The following is a 16,098-nucleotide window of genomic DNA, read 5'->3' as shown; positions in this document are numbered from 1 at the left end:
AAAAACACCGGTAGGAGGTAATCATAGTTCATGCTGAAATGTTGAAAAGATTTCAGATAGAATTCAAGACATGAGTATCTGTTATTTTCATTTCTGTTCAACATAATGCTGAGGATGATCCTAGCCAGCAGTGTAAAGTATCATAGTTGTAAGGGAGATGATAAACAGTTAATATTCACTGATGATATGAATTGTGTACGTAGGAAATCCAAAGGAGTCTACAGATAAGTTAATTTAGAAAGACCTGTAAAAATGTTTTACTATTTTTTTCTGTTAGTATTTACACATACATCTTTGACCCAGTAATTCCACTCTCAGGTATATACCTAGTAGAAAGAAATATGCACATCTAAATTGAAAGTCATAAGTGTGCTCATAGCAGCATTATTCATAATAGCTCCCTCTGACCTACAAAACAACTCAAATGCCTATAGATAGGTGGATAGTTATGGTATATTTCTGTAATAACTTCAGCAACAAAAAATAAATTAGAGCTGCAAGTGACTACATAGATGAATCTTTAAAAAATCATATTTAGTGAAAGGAAGAGCTCTAAATACCTATGTCCTATATGATTTTTGTTTATATGCAATTTAAAAACAGGCAAAACTAAGCCATATTGTTTAAGGGTGCATATTAGGAGGTTAAACTATAAAGAAAAATAGGATAGTGATTATGTCTTGGAGGAAGAGGAGTTTGTTAATGAGAAGGGATGTTTGGAGTGTTTCTGAAGCAGTAGCAGTATTCTAGTTCTTGTCCTGTGTTGGTTATACACAATTATTTGCTTTATAACAATTTGTAAGCTGTCCGTTGATATTTATGTGCTTTTCTAGAATTGTGTTACATCCCAGTAAAAATAACTTTAAAACACACACGTACGCATAGGAAAAGGAACAGCCTTAAAAGGGAAGGTCCAGTTTGCTTTCTGGATTGTTTTAGGATTAATAGTACCTTTGCTTACCTATAAGTAAATCAACATTTTGCCAAGACAGTTTCCTCAGTGCCTTCCTGGCCTCTGGTATCACATCCGTCCTAAACTTTGACCATATCAACTCATTTTATCAACGTCCACTACCTTTCTGGTTCCTACCACATCAAAGCTATACCCTCTGACTTTTTAAAACCTTCCATACTTCACTCTGTTCTGTATGTCTAAACTTACTTCTCTACACTCTGTTAGGATACCCTTGACTATTCAGGCCCCAGTTTTCTCAAGAGCTATATATTAAACAAACTCAGAGAGCACCAATAATATTTCATTCTGGGGTTGTACTGACAGACATCATGTACAATTCCATATCATATGCAACTCATCTGATGCCCCTTGGACACCTTAATCTCTGAATTGAAGTTAGTTGCTATTTTCTATACTTAACTAGCATTCTCCTCCCACCTCTTGTACATCTACTATGTCATATTGAAATAGCTGTCCATCTCTTTCCTTCACAGCCGTAAACATTGCCACTGACCAGCACAGTTCCCACATATCGTTACTTAATATGTGAGGGAACTATGTAAAAATGGATATTAAATATATACTGTCTTGTATTTTGATTCCTTATTCTTAGTTTTAGCATAGCTAGATTTTAAATATACTTTTTTGGTTTATAGGTGCTCAACATTTACAACCTGAGGGCTTCCATTAAATATATTGAGACATTGTTACCAAAATAATAAAATGATATCATTTTAAAATATCTTGTATATATTTTTCACATTTATCTTCAGTTGGAATCAGATCCACTATTGCATGAAACAAGTAGCTTGTTTCATTTTACTAAGTTGTGCTGCTGTTGTGTAGCAGGAGGAAAGAACATTGAGCAGAGCAGAGGGTGTAGACATTTCCCTTACATGCACATATTTGGGCAGAGGGCACAGAAGCCACTGTCTTTGTTTTCTTTGAAGTAAACAAATCATTTTAGAAAATATTGGTTCTTGTCATTTTGGGGACCATAGTCTCTCTTCAGAAAATAATAAAAGCTTTGAAGCTTTTCTTCAGGTGGAGGTGTGGAGAGTACACATGTGTAAATAAGTTACAAAGCTTTGGATACCGTAATGTTCTTGAAGTTTCAGAGGCTTTAGGTTAGAATTTGGTAAATTGAAATATTCCTAATCAAGCCACGGAACGCAGAAAACTACCTGTGAGGGGAATAGTCATTAGTTTCTTCTTAAAATGTCTGGCATAGTTTCATAGTTTGTATAAGAATAAAATTGTATTTCTCAGCAAAGCCTTTTGATTAGCAAAATGTTGGTAATGGTTAAAGCTGGATGATGGGTATGTGGGAGTTCAATTTACTGTCTTTTGACTTTAGTATATTTAAATTTTTTTGGTAACGGGGTGGGAGCCTTTTGGGAAGATGACATAGATTATTGTGTTTCTGTTACAAATTGTGCTAATTCAGGCCTAGAAGGAGTTATCTTACATCTGTTATACTGAGGTTCATTTCTTAATATATTTGCTTTCATCGTGGCTCAGAACCAAAAAGAATAAGGTATGAAGAAACAAATGGCAGAAAGTTTCTCAAAAATTATGCAGTGAGATAAAAAACAATGAAACCTTGCCATTTGCAACAACATGGATAGAGCTAGAGAGTATAAGTCGGTCAGAGAAAGATAAATACATATGATTTCACTCATGTGTGGAATTAAGAAACAAAAGGAGCAAAGGGAAGGGGGGGAAAACGAAGAAACAGACGCTTAGCTCTAGAGAACAAACTGGTAATTACCCAGGGGGGAGGTGGGTGGGGGATTGGGTGAAATAGGTGATGGGTATTAAGAGGGCACTTGTTGTGATAAGCACCGGGTGTTGGATGGAAGTGTTAAATCACTATATTGTACACCTGAAACTAAATTACACTGTATGTTAACTGGAACTTAAATAAAAACTTTTAGGGGTGCCTGGGTGGCACAGCGGTTAAGCGTCTGCCTTCAGCTCAGGGCGTGATCCCGGCATTATGGGATCGAGCCCCACATCAGGCTCCTCTGCTATGAGCCTGCTTCTTCCTCTCCCACTTCCCCTGCTGTGTTCCCTCTCTCGCTGGCTGTCTCTATCTCTGTCGAATGAATAAATAAAAAATCTTAAAAAAAAAAACCTTTTAAAAATTACGTAATAATGGGGCACCTGGCTTGTCTCAGTCAGTAAAACATGTGACTCTGGATCTCTGGGTCGCGAATTCAAGTCCCATGTTGGGTCCAGAGACTTTAAAAATGGAATCTTTTTTAAAAGTAATACACAATACAATTTTTGTACTGCAACTTGTTTAGTAGCTTCTTTGTCAAGTGGTCTTTTCCTCAGCAGTAAGCAAGCTCAGGAATGTGCTGGGTTTTTTTATTAGGTTGATTTTCTCATAGAAGAGTCTTATAATCTCAAAAAGTATTTTTATTTTTTATTTATTTTTTTTAAAAGATTTTATTTATTTATTCGGCAGAGACAGCCAGCGAGAGAGGGAACACAGGGGGAGTGGGAGAGGAAGAAGCAGGCTCACAGCAGAAGAGCCTGATGTGGGGCTCGATCCCAGAACGCCAGGATCACGCCCTGAGCCGAAGGCAGACGCTTAACCACTGTGCCACCCAGGCTCCCCTCAAAAAGTATTTTTAAAAAATACATGACCAGTATGTTTATTTAGCTGTAAACCACATATAATACATTAATATTAAAATGAGAACTAAACTTATTTTTTAGATTAGCATTAAAAAAAAACCCCACAAAACTTTAAAACAAGTTCTTATGGACATGTGTAAGTCCTCATTAGATCTTTTTTCTTATGAGGGCCAAAAGTCTTCCTTAGAAAATAGATTTTCTATCCCTAAGTCCTTGCTTTTCTACCCATAAGTTTTAGTTTTCTGGAATTCTGAACTTTACCTGGTAGAGGTTCATATGTGTCTCAGTCATTTTACATTCTAACTTTATTCCTTCTTTTGAGAAAATACCATTAAAAACCACATTCTACTTCAAGAGCCCTTTTTTTAAATTTAAATTTTTATCAAAGTAACACAGTTTTTTAGAAGTCTAATAGTTTTAAGGATTTTAAGTGAAAACTGTTACTCCAGATCTTCAGTTTCAGTCTCATTCCCTAGAAGAGAAACCACTGTTGGCTTTACTATATCTTAACAGTGTGCTTATACTACTATACTCTACTGCATCCACTGGCTTCTTTCTATGGAATATGAGGATTAAGCTTTGAAACTAACGTTTGTATGTGGGAAAGCCTTCTCTCTTAGTGTATTTTTTACTCTGTGGTTCAGTTGTGCTGTTCTAAGACTCCTTTTCCTACCCTATTATTTTTGCTTTTCATAAATATGATCACAGTTCTTATTCATCCATATGATTTAAACAAACTTAAGCTGTTCCTTTGCTCCTTTGACATTTTTGCCCAAGTATACCTTTTCTAAAAGTAGAAATATTACACTATTAGAAGCAGGTTAATAGGACCTAAATGATAGTTGAAATTGCAATTCCTGGAAGAGATCTCGGTGTCACAGACCTTTTTAGGGCTTTATCAGAACTGTAATTAAGGTATAGGATAATTGTGACTGTTCTGTTGCCTTTTGAAATTGAAATCTGGTACCCATAAAATGCCATACGAGAATACTTTAACAAAAATGATTTGGTTATTTAGAAATAAAAGTGTGTGTACATGCATGTTTATACATGGACATATATAACGCATTTTTATACGTTTTCGTGTGTATGTTTGTTTCCTCTCAGACTATAGCAATAGATAATTGACTTGTTATAAATACGTAATGGGAACATTAAAAATCTGTAAGGAGGTTTGAACTTTGAACAGCCTAGGAATATACGGTACAAAAACACACTATGTAACTTTAAATTAGGTTAACCTTTTTGCTTTTCTGATTCTGTTGTGAAAATAAGTTCTTCTTCAACAGTGGTCTTTTTATGAAGTGTGAAGCTGTACAGGCTTTTAAGATAAACTCCTAGTGGCAAAATTAAATATTGAAGTGGCAAACAGTGATGCCGCCATCATTCAGAATTCAGAAAGAAACAATAGCCAGCTATGTACCCTACCAGCCATGTCTCCTCCCCCCACAATTACACACAGTTCTTAGGCCGTAACTGTTAGTGCCTTAAAATTTAATTAAAATTGTTCGGTATATTTCTGTCTACAAGTCAAGTAAAATGAAAAATTAAGATCTAGATATTCTGGAAAGTTGACTAATTAAGTGCCAGTTTGCTTACCTGTATTTTGGTGAACATGCTGAATGAACAGAAAACCCTAGAGACAGAAGAGGATTTAAAATCTCTACTGAGAAACCTCTCCAATTGCCCTTCTAACAATCTTAATCTAGAGAAATCTAGGCCGTGTGATAGATGAGGTGGGGTTACTCTAATTCTTCCCTTCCCCGATTGAGGAAAGACTGCACTAAAGGAAAAACCACACTGCTATTCTTTTTATTTTCATTTCATTTTTATTTTCATCAAACGAATAGTTTTCTCAGAAGGGTGGGTGGCAAGAGTTGCAGGAAAGGAGGGAAGCAATAAACTTTGCAGTTATTTAGTAAAGTCATTGAAGCAGAGAGAAATATATCTTAACTGATTAAACTAGATACCTGAACAGCAGTACTTCACACCGAATCAGTCTCTTCATTTTGGCCTGTTTGACATGAGGGAGGATGTAACTAAAGGAACTTTGAAATAGTGAGCAGGTAAACAAAGTATGGGAGTTAAGAATCCACCCATATTCTTGAGCATGGTAGTCCTTAATAAAACTATCATAATTAGAAGGAAAAAGCTTCTTTGTTCTTTTAAGGAAATTAAAATAAATATAGACGTGAGATGAGAGATCAAAGATGAATTGGTAAAGCAATAGAACAAGATAAAAAGGAAGTTGATGAAACTAAGAAAAGAGGGATAAGTAGTAACTTAAACCACATTAGCAACAGCAAGAAACAGAGCAGATACTATGGAAAATAAGGACATAAGCGGGAAAAGGACAAAGAAGGAATTAGCAGATGGTAGACACAGAAGACAAATTAACAAAGACTAGTTACAAATCCAGCAGGGCACAGTCTTTTTTTTTTTTTTTAAAGCATTTTAATATTTCTTTCTTTTTTTTTTTTTTTTAAGATTTTTTATTTATTTACTTGACAGAGATAGAGACAGCCAGTGAGAGAGGGACACAAGCAGGGAGAGTGGGAGAGAAAGAAGCAGGCTCACAGCACAGGAGCCTGATGTGGGGCTCGATCCCATAACGCCGGGATCACGCCCTGAGCCGAAGGCAGACGCTTAACCGCGGTGCCACCCAGGCGCCCCACAGTCTTTTTTTTTTTAATATTTTTTTTATTATATTATGTTAGTCACCATACAGTACATCCCTGGTTTTTGATGTAAAGTTCGATGATTCATTAGTTGTGTATAACACCCAGTGCACCATGCAATACGTGCCCTCCTTACTACCCATCACCAGCCTATCCCATTCCCCCACCCCCCCTTCCCCTCTGAAGCCCACAGTTTGTTATATATGGTTTCTCTCATCTATGGAACATAAGAACTAGGAAGATTGGTAGGAGAAGAAAGGGATAAAGAAAGGGGGGGGTAATCAGAAGGGGGAATGAAGCATGAGAGACTATGGACTCAGAGAAACAAACAGCAGGGCACAGTCTTAATAACTAAAAAAGATCTTGAAGTGATTGAGACCTGAATGGCATTTCGAAGAAAAAGTTGAATGCTAAGATAAAGCCTACAGAGCTACTAAATTTCAAGAATGAAGAAAGAAAACAAAATTATATATATGCCAGTTGAAAAAGGGTTTGAACTATAAAATGAGAAAAATTAATTTTGACCACAGACTTCAATAACAACAGGTATCAGAAGGAAATGGATGCTGTCAGTATAAAGAAAATTGGGGTTGGGGGGGGGTGGCACATTTTGGCCAAAGTAAGCGTTTGAATTATGTCTGAGTAATTAGGTAATCGGGTTAAAGAACAAAAAAGCAGTTTTAACCATTCTTGAATGGAAAGCTATATGATTTAAAAACAGTGTATGTAATTAGTGAAACAATTACATAAAATGACTGTCAACTAGGAAGAGCTTTACCTGTTCATATTTAGTGTTAGCTTCATATGCTTTCTACTTTTCAAATAAAACTTGACATCTTAGGTTTTCTGACAGATAATTAGGAGGAAAGCGTTTGATTTTCTGCTGTATATATTTTGATTAGCTGAATCATCAGTGACTTTAACCTTATATGAGTTCCCCTTTTATAATATGTTGACATTTTGATTAATAATTTGATAATTTCATTGAAACATTCTGTAGTTATTTATAAATAGATATTTATTAGTCTTAGGAGAGTGATGTGATTTGTTCTCATTTGAGTGTTTTCCTGGAGATACAGTAAGTGCTTTGACACAAAACCTGAACAAGACCTGCATTAAAAATAATTGGAGGGGCGCCTGGGTGGCACAGCGGTTAAGCGTCTGCCTTCGGCTCAGGGCGTGATCCCAGCATTATGGGATCGAGCCCCACATCAGGCTTCCCGCTATGAGCCTGCTTCTTCCTCTCCCACTCCCCCTGCTTGTGTTCCCTCTCTCGCTGGCTGTCTCTATCTCTGTCAAATAAATAAATAAATAAATAATCTTTAAAAAAAAATAAAAATAATTGGAAATCTCCTTTGAGTATCACTTATTTTTTAACTTGAGAACCTCTTGTTTTTATGTAAAGAACATTGTAGTTATTGAAACCTAGGCTTTATAGGCTAAAAAGTAATTGACCAGATTTTTCATTAATACTTTTGCTAGTTATATTGATTCACAAATTGAAAGTTTTTGTATCTTTTGCTTTTCCCTTTAGAATGTTAAGATATTTCAGGAGGCCAGCAACCATGTCTCATCTGGATTAATGGGAAATACTGTGCTAAGTATTTGCCACTGTCTTCTGTCAAGAAATTTGCAAACAGTTGAAACTCTATGGATAGTATTTGGCATACCATGTTCTTGATATCTTAGATAGTGAACTACTTCTGTATCTTTAGAAACGTTTTATGAAAAGCTAAGTATATAGATTATTTGATATATGAACATTTTAAGATACACTTTTTTGTTTCCTCCTTCCTCCCCTTTGCTAGTAAATTAAAAATTATTTTGAAAGAGTATTTAGAAATGAAATCTGTTTTGTAGAATGAGACACATGTAAGTGATTTGTGGGGTAAGGTACACTTCGTAGGTAGTTTACTTGCCAATGTATTTAAGCTGGTGTAACTAAAATTATTAATAAAATAAATTGTATAAAATATTAGTCTAGCCTTTTAAAATACCATTACTTTTCATTAAGGTACCACTAGTGATAGTACAACTTTCATTCTTAAGTTCTAGTTGTAGTACTGTTAAAATACTAATAGATTAACTTCCCGGGATAAAAACAAAGTAAAAAAATACCAAAATAGCAACAAAATTTTAATCTGCTTTCTCACACACACACACACACACACACACACACACACACCCCTCTATTTTGCTACAGTTTGTAGCCATACACCTCCTTTCCTCCTAGCAAAAAAGGTTATGATCTGGGTTTATTTTAATTCAGTTCATTGCTGTTCCCTATAGGAAATCAGATTTTTGGAGAGCTCTAACAGTGTGCTATTGCTGGGCTCTCATCCTTTCTGTTTAAATAATGCAGGTACTTTGATGGAAACCTGGAGAAGCTCTTTGCTGAGTGTCATGTAATTAATCCAAGTAAAAAGTCTCGAACACGCCAGATGAATACAAGGTCATCAGCACAGGATATGCCTTGTCAGATCTGCTACTTGAACTACCCTAACTCGGTGAGTATCTGGTAGTTTAAGGCTAGCACTGACTCTCTGTTTCAGAGGGTAAATCAGCTTAAATTTATTTAAACAAAGGAAGATCTGGGAGTCTGGGATTGTATTGTAGTAAAACAGTAACCTATCAGAATATTAGGATAAAGGAAAGGAAGAGAAAAAATAGAGCTTGTTCTTTCCTCCTTCTCCCCTGTTTGCTTTTTAAAGCAGCAACTTATCATTACACACCTAAATTTATTCTGAGTTTATTTTACTATCATGGGAGAATTATTTAATAGGTGGGCAGTGAGTAGAATTACTTTTCATCCAAAATAAGATAGATTTAAAACTAACATTTTAAAATAAATATCCAAAACACTAATAAAATGTCTTTAATAATATTTTACTAGGGAGCTTTCAGGATTTTTCATAACAGAAGAGTTTCACTTATACAGATCCATTCTAATGGAGATTCTTAAATGTAGCAAGTGGTGACAGAGTTGGAACAGATACTGGGACCAGTTAATTGAGTGAAAGTATCCCCCTTAAAACCTATTGAACTTAGACGATTTATTTTGGTGTGTTTAGTGAAGAATTTTAGGCTTAGACATGATATTCCTATGAAGGCCTTACTGTATTTGTAAATACAAGAAAATATTATTTGTGGCATAAATGTATTTAGTCACTTGGAATTCACCTCTTTAAGATGTTTCAAGATAGCTAAGAAATAACTTTATTCTCTTAATAATAACTATCTTATTTGTGTTCTCTGCTTTAATAGTTAAGCAGCTCTTTCTAATTAATTACTATATACAAAGTCTTTGTCACCAGTATTATATATATTAACACATTGAAGGTTTGTCATTGTTTTTCTTAGAAGTCTATATATGTATCTCTGTAGAGGCCCATTTCAGTGGAACTAATTTGTCCACATCCAAGTGCTTAGAAAAGAGGTTTTTAAAGAAAGTTAATTAAGTGAGAAATAGAACAATGAGTTAAAATAACTTTGTAGGTAAAGAGTTGAATTTCCAAATTCTCAAGTTTTGATTGTAGCTCTGATGCTGACTATTTTGGCTTTGTGTAATTATTAAATCTCACCGGGTCTGAGTTATTTTTATCTTTCAAATGAGTTAAGTAAGATACTCTTTCAAATCTGTACTATTCTGAGAATTGTATAACTTGCCTCTCCTTTAAATCACAATCTCGAGTTGAGTATTTTAAAAAAACAATTAGCATTACTATTAAAAATACATTAAATTCATGTTTTGACCATTTTATTTTCTGTCTTTAACAAATTCTCTTTGCCATGTGACATTTGTATAGTTCATAAAAGTTTCTGTGAAGTAATACTGAGACCCAAAGAACTTGTCCCAGATTATACGGGGTTTCCTTATTCCCAGGCATTTCTCCTGCTCTATTATAACCAGCTTTTCCCTCATTTAAACCTTAAATGTAATTTGAGTACTGAAGTTAGCTGCTTACAAATCTCCCCTATAACTTTCTCAGTGCCCTTGGTATTGTCTAACAGTCTTAACAAATTAGAATTAAAAATCACAACTGGAGATTTGCATATTAAATTTTGCTTGCACTGTAACTGATGGTAGAGAGCCTGCTATTAATTTATTCAACGCACCAGCCCTATTCTAAGCGTTAGAAACATAATGGAGAATAAAGGCATAATGCCTGCTTCAGATAATTTACAGGTTAGCTAGGTAGATAAGTAAAATGACATATTCAGAAAGAAAGGTAAGCACTTTGATAGGGCATGATGCTGTGGGAACATGTTAGACACCTAACCCAGTTTTAGGTCGGGGAGAATTTCCCACAGAAATTGACCTGTGAAATAACCTCTGAAAGTGTGGTAGTTAGGTGAACCAGGAAAATAGAGCAATACAGAAGCCAGAGGAAGACAATGTACCTCCAAGAATGGAAAAAAAAAAAAAAAAAAAAAAATTGCAAAAAGACTTCAAAGAATTGAAAAGTGAATTTGGAACTAACAACATGAAGTTTACCGATGATATTGGAAAGTTGATTTAAGTAGTGTGGTAAGATGAGAAACCACACTGCATGTGCTAAAAGAATCATTGACTTGAAGATGGGAAAGGACATGGAGACAATAAAGATGAACAAATTGCTCTTTAAAGGAAGGTTGGCTATATAAAGAATGACAGGACAAGAAAGCAAACAGCAACATGGGTTGAAAAGTAAGTTAAAGTTAACGGAAACTGTGCCAAGCATTATAAAAAATGTAGTGTGATAAAACCAGGACTTCTTTTCTCATGGTTTTTAGACTAATACAGAAAGATAATTTTAATCTCTTCAGTTTTGCCAGTAAATGTCACCTGAGACTCCATTAAAGCTTTTAATTGGATGAGTGTTTTTTTTTTTACCTTTGTTATACAATTTCCATGTTTCAATTTCCACCACTCTCTTCAAACACTGATACTTGCCTTTTATTAATGTATATCTTCGATACGTTTATCCTTCCAGAAAGCAACTTTAGCTTTATACGTACCACATGCAAACATTTTTTAAATAAATGCTTTGATAGCTTAGTTTGTAACACTTTGGAGTTACCTATTGTGGGTGATCTCTTCTTTAAAAACAATTTCCTGAGACTTTGGGGGCACTTTTAAAGTTCATAAATTCCCCACCCCCACTCCCTTGTGTTGAGGCCAATTCAGGAGTTTCTTAGCCCTGGCAACAGTCATTCACTTTATAATAATGTTGCTTTGAATTAAAGCATAAGATCTAGCTTTGCTAACCACCCTCTCCCCACTTTGTTAGGGAATGCGGTACCTCATTTTTATGAAGTAAATAATTTGTAGAGTCTAAGAATCAGATATGTTACATAAAGGCAACTTTGAAGATTGTGAGGCTAGTCCACCCTCTCATCCCTCACCCTTTAGGCACCTCTGAATCTTTGTGCTGGGAATCTAAGTCCGATCCTGTATTCCCTTTTAACTCATTTCATTTTACGGATGAGGGAACTGATGCCCTGATTATTCAGTTTTTATAAACGAAATGGCTTTAACTTAAGAGATTATATTAGCAACTTCTGATGGAGGAAAGATACTTCTTAACGTTCTTACTGCTGTTTGACATGAGTTGCTGTGTATGTAAAATGGCAGGGATAGATGAACCCTTTAAGAGTGTTTATTCTTTCAGTTCTTTTTTTAAAGGACCATTAATTTCTGTTTTAGGTAATATTTCATGTATTTTTAATGTGTTCTGTGTCAGATTTGTTTATGAATAAGTTTGTTGATAAGTAATCCTATCCCTTGAGTCAGGGACCCAAGTAGGTAAGCACAAGGTAGTAAGGGAACAGGTATGTGAAAGGAGGAGGAGGGAAAGGGAAATGGAACAGGATGGTGATACCCAGATAAGTCCATGATAATGACACCATTCTTGAGCACAAGAAATGTGTTTATACCATAAGTTAGTTTTTGCTTTATCTTTAGATATACGTGTGTGATTTATTGTTCTAATTTATCTTATTTGGTATTATTATCTATCTAATTAGAAGAATTATTGAAAAAAGAAGCCTTTAAAGAATAAAAAGCTTTGTTTTTTTCTTATAATGATCGCTGATCCAGAAGTTCCAAAGGTAGAGGTGTTACTTGCAGTGATCATTTGGTAACCATTGTGACCTCTAATCTCTCAATCTCAAGGATTCTTATTTGAAAAAAAACAAAGCACATGAGGATGCATATGTGTTTTTAAGTTATGAATAAAACATTTTAGGATTATTGACCTTTTACGCTGCTCTAATTGTCCTTTACAGAATGCTCCTACCCGTTATAGTCTTGAAAATCAGATGCTCTCCATTAGTGATCTGACAACAAGTTAGTGCCAGATCTCCTTCACCAGTGGGGAGTAATGAGAATAGATTCTTTTGTTTCCTAGATTTTTTTTTAATGGATGAGAATATTGGTTTCCAAAATATTTACCTTCACTTGTTCTGTGAATGAGTTAGAATCCTTGTCAATCTGAATAGCACCATATTTTAAACTGGGTAAATATTTTCCATGTCATTTAGTCCGTAAGACCAGTCTTAGGACTTGGATACATTTTTTTCCATGTCTGCTTCTGGGCCTTCTTTATATAGTTGATGTGCTGTAGTATAGAATTTTGTATCCTAACTATTTGTATCTGAATGTCATAAGCAACATCAGAAATTTCATGAGCATTTTTCAAATGACAGCTAGTTAGAAAATGGAATGGAATTAAAGGTACCACTTAATTTGAGCCACAAGAAGAATAAAAGAGCTAGAAATAAACTTGGCAAGGAATGTGAAAGATCTATTATGAAGAAAACCTTAAATACTAAAGGAGATTAAAAAATGACTTGAGTATTTGGAGAGAGAGAATAATAGTAAAATACTGAAAAAGAAGACTAGATGGATGGGGGTAAGGAGGAACTAGTCCTACCAAATACAAGAATGATCAGTGTAGTGGAACAAGATAGAGTCAAGTATGTGTGAGGGGAATTTGGTGTATGTAGAAGGGGGCATTTCAGATAAGGTGGGTTCTATAAATGGTATTGGAACAACTTGGTTGCCATCTGGAGTAGAATTTTAAATTCTTTCTTAACTCTTTATATTAAAGTTAATTAATTTAGAATCCAGATATTTTAAAACTAATACACTTTGCTACATACAGGTAGAGAGCTTCTTCATGGCAACAGAATGTGAGCATTCAGATTTGAAACAAAATATTTTCTACACTTAACAAATGGCCAGTTTTCTAAATAGGTAAAAATCCCCACTGAATCACTAAGGAAAAAAATAAACCCAGTGGAAAAATGGGCAAAATAGGTTAAGAGAGTGCACAGAAAAAGAAATATATAGTCTTAAATCTTCTTTCAGATGTTTAAACTTCACTCATAAAATAAATTAAAATCAAAACTAACGAAGTTACTTCATTTTCACCTGCCAGATTTCAAGAATCAAGAAGTTTGATAATATACTATGTTGACAGGGTTGTTGGGAAACCAGGTTCTCTTGAACAGTATAAACTGCTACAGCCTCTTTGAATGAAGCTTGGTATAATCTGTTAAAGTGTAAATGTGTACTTGTTACAATGTCACTCGTACAGATTTGTCCCACGATGCATTTATTTGCATGGTCACAGTGATGTATATACAGCCAGTGCAGTAGCATAGTGGCAAAAAAAATAGTCTAAATGTCCATTAATGGTGCACTGTTTAAATAAATTATGGTACCTTCATACAGACTGTGAAAAGGGGTGGACCCATGTGTACTAATGTAGAACCACGTGAGAAATCTATTAAATGATAATTAACCAAGATGAAAGTGTGTGCTGCTCTTACTGTGTGTGTGTACCTGTGTACGTTAGAACATCTCTGGGAGAATATGTAAGATATTGATATAGCGATTACTTTCCTGAAGTAGAGGACAAGGATGGGGATAAAGGAGACTTATTTTTTTAGGGGCACCTGGGTGGCTCAGTTCATTTAAGCATCTGCTTTTGGCCCAGGTCATGATCCCAGGGTCTTGGGATCGAGCTTGCGTCAGGCTCCCTGCTCAGCAGGGAACCTGCTTCTCCCTCTCCCTCTACCTGCTGCTCCCCCTGCTTGTGCTCTCTCGCTGTCTCTGTCTCTCTCTGTCAAATAAATAAATTTGTTTTTTTTAAAGATTTAATTAAAAAAAACGGGAGACTTATTTATCAACATAAACTCATACTATTAAATAATTGTTTTTACCCATGAGCCTGTATTACCTATTCATTTAGAAAAAATTTAGAGTAAATATTGTAAGATATTCTTAGTTGAAACTGGTGACCATTATTTGTATATTATAGAATATAATATACTTCATTTAACTATCCCTCAAATTAGTAGTATTTCAAATCATGTAAGTAATGTAAGATTAGACCTCATGTTACCATTATTCTTAGCTATCTGAATAAATCTTTTGGTTTCCATAAGATTTTACTGATTATCTAGGTAAGCTACATTCCATGCAACTCAGAAGTCTGTATTTGTGTGACATTTTTTAATACAGCTTTGAGATAAAATTCACGTACAATACAGGTTACTTATTTAAAGTGGTTTTTAGTATAGTTAGAGTTGTGCAGTCATTACCACAGTAAATTTTAGAACATTTTCATAACCCCAAAAAGAAACCTCATCTCCTCTTAGAGTCACTGCCCCTTGCCCCTCAAGCCACTCAACCCTAGGCAACCACCAATCTCCTTTCTCTGTGAATTTGCCTGTTCTGTACCTTTCGTATACATGGAACTCAAACAATATGTGGTCTTTTGTGGCTGGCTTCTTTCATTTAGCATAATGTTTTCAAGGCTTGTCTGCATTATAGCATATATCAATACTGCAGTCCTTTTTATGCCTGAATAATATTCTTTCATATGGATATTCCACATTTTGTTTATCCATTCATCATCAGTGGACATTTAGGTTGTGTCCACTTTGGGGCTATTGTGGATAATGCTGCTATGAATATTTATATACAAGTTTTTGTGTGGAGCTATGTTTTCATTTCTTTTGGGTACATACCTAGGAGTGGAATTGCTGGATCATGAGTAACTCTATGTTTAATTATTTGAGAAACTGCCATAGTGTTTTCCAAAGCACCTGTACTATTTACATTCCCACCAGCAGTGTATGAGGGTTCTTTCTCCACATCCTTACCAACACTTGTTATCTTTTTTAGTAAAGCTGTCCTGGTGAGTGTGAAGTCATGTCTCATTGTGGTTTTGCTTTACATTTCTCTGATAACTAAGGATTTTGAGCATCTTTTCATATGCTTATTGGTACATGACATATTCTTATATTTAATACGAACTTGTCTGCCTTTCCTAAAGATTATAAGTATCTACTGTAGTGCATTTCTCATTAATTAGGTATTTTGTGTTAAATGTATTTGCATGTCTAAGTTTCACCACCAAGAAGTTTATTTTATAAAGGAGCCCAGCTAGTCTTGTCAAATTGGACTTTATAGCCACTAGAGAAATGTGACCTAATAGAGACTTATTGAGTCACTATGTATAGTGATTTTTCTGATAATGTCTTTTAAAAGTCCATGTATTATTTTTGTTGCAGTATTTCACTGGCCTTGAATGTGGACATAAGTTTTGTATGCAGTGCTGGAGCGAATATTTAACTACTAAAATAATGGAGGAAGGCATGGGACAGGTAAAGATGCCAATTTGATTTTTAGTTTCGTTGAATTTCCTACAGTGTTTAGACCCTTGCAGAAATATAAACAGGTGAAGCATTCTGGATTATGAATTGCATGGGGAACTTTTTTCTATATTAAGACTAAAAGATAATTAAGGCTTTTTTTCTATTTACAAT

The 16,098-nt window shown here is 34.9% G+C and overlaps 1 protein-coding gene across 2 annotated transcripts in view; it reads left to right on the top strand.

Annotated features, from left to right (window-relative positions):
• Window positions 1-16,098, top strand: part of ARIH1 (ariadne RBR E3 ubiquitin protein ligase 1) — a 116,119-nt gene that overhangs the window by 60,751 nt on the left and 39,270 nt on the right. For both annotated transcript variants that reach the window (XM_034660707.1, XM_011225581.3), the window contains 2 exons: window positions 8,642-8,786; window positions 15,844-15,936. In XM_034660707.1, the coding sequence (XP_034516598.1) occupies window positions 8,642-8,786; window positions 15,844-15,936 (238 nt within the window). The remainder of the gene's footprint in view (window positions 1-8,641; window positions 8,787-15,843; window positions 15,937-16,098) is intronic.

The sequence above is a fragment of the Ailuropoda melanoleuca genome, chromosome 5, assembly GCF_002007445.2.
Source record: "Ailuropoda melanoleuca isolate Jingjing chromosome 5, ASM200744v2, whole genome shotgun sequence".
NCBI lineage: Eukaryota > Metazoa > Chordata > Mammalia > Carnivora > Ursidae > Ailuropoda > Ailuropoda melanoleuca.
This window is presented reverse-complemented; position numbering and strand designations above follow the sequence as displayed.